At 49.6% G+C, this 1268-nt stretch overlaps 1 protein-coding gene across 1 annotated transcript in view; it reads right to left on the reverse strand.

The window, feature by feature from the left end:
• Positions 1 to 1268, reverse strand: part of LOC107102666 (NMDA receptor synaptonuclear signaling and neuronal migration factor-like) — a 56572-nt gene that overhangs the window by 22865 nt on the left and 32439 nt on the right. The window contains exons 8-9 of the mRNA XM_015402054.1: positions 562 to 727; positions 346 to 461 (exon numbers count right to left, since the gene is read on the reverse strand). Coding sequence (XP_015257540.1) covers positions 346 to 461; positions 562 to 727 — 282 coding nt within the window. The remainder of the gene's footprint in view (positions 1 to 345; positions 462 to 561; positions 728 to 1268) is intronic.

Here is a 1268-nt window from a genome sequence, read left to right on the forward strand (position 1 = left end):
AAGGAGCTCATTTTGAGCCTGGATCCAGATTTATTGTTGATTCTGTTCATAGTGGAGAATCTGTGGAAGCTCATTGGTAGAATTCCCTTATGACAGAAAGAAGGCCACGATTCACACCATTTTATCCTCTGGAGGAGGGAAACATTTATTAAAATTCATAATTCCTACTGCTGTCTTTAACACTTCATAAGTTTATAGGTTCATTTGAACATTTCTTTAAACAGCAGAATATTTTGGCTTAAACTCCATGAAGGTTTTAGTTAATGTTGGAATCAGCCTTTCTTTATTGGTTCGGTTGATATTAAGCTTTGAATTAATTTCAGGAAGAAATAAAAGTTTACTGACCATAACTTTAGGCGGGATGAAATCCTCTCCTTGGCAGGACAGCCTCTCCTCCTCCCACTCAGCATCCTCACCCAACCCTTCATCCAGAGTCCCTGAGGAGGTCTGCAGCTCTGCACCTGCCGCACACACCAGAGCAAGGGTGAGAGGAGCGGGGCGCACCCCGTTATTAGCCCCCTACCTGGAGGAACGCAGCAGCCTCCCTCTGCACCCCCCCACATAACCAGACATGACACCATGCAGCAGGCGGGTTGGCAAAAGGCAGGCGGCAGGCGGGTGGCGGCAGGCAAAAGGCGGGCGGGTGGCAGGCAGGTGGGGGGCAGGCAGGCGGAATGAAGATGGCTCTGTGGATCAGGGCGGATCCTGACGGACGGAGGAGCAGCGCCTGTGGAGATCAGCGAGTGTTCGTTCCATCTGTGTGGAGGTCTACATGTGGACCTGTGTCACCATGTAGGTGGGGGCGTCCTTTATATAAAGCCTTCCAAAAGTATTCATACCCCTTAAACTTCACATTTTGTCACATGACCAACGACTAACCGATGCGCTGCAGTGTTTTATTTGTCCCAGTCCACTGAGCTGGGATGTAAAGTCCCTCAGAGCGTTAGAGAAGAAACAAGGACGTCTGATTTCCTGTGGAGCGTCTCCAGACCACAGCATCTCCCAGACCTCCAGTCAGTCATCCGCCTCAACATGGTTATAGATCAACTGCAAACCTTCTCTGTCAAAGTTATGGAGGATCCTTGTTTCTCTGCAGCAGGGGCAGGACAGTCCGACCGGACGGAGAGATGGACTGATAACGGCTAATAGCAGCCATTCAATGGTTGATCCCAATCCGTTCTCCAGACGGTCTGTAGACTGACCTCTGCAGCATCAGCATCTACAGAAAGTCCTGTTCAGGGATGTTCTTCATCCAGACTGACTAAAGC

Source organism: Cyprinodon variegatus, unplaced genomic scaffold, assembly GCF_000732505.1.
Source record: "Cyprinodon variegatus isolate N-32 unplaced genomic scaffold, C_variegatus-1.0 Scaffold1294, whole genome shotgun sequence".
Lineage (NCBI taxonomy): Eukaryota > Metazoa > Chordata > Actinopteri > Cyprinodontiformes > Cyprinodontidae > Cyprinodon > Cyprinodon variegatus.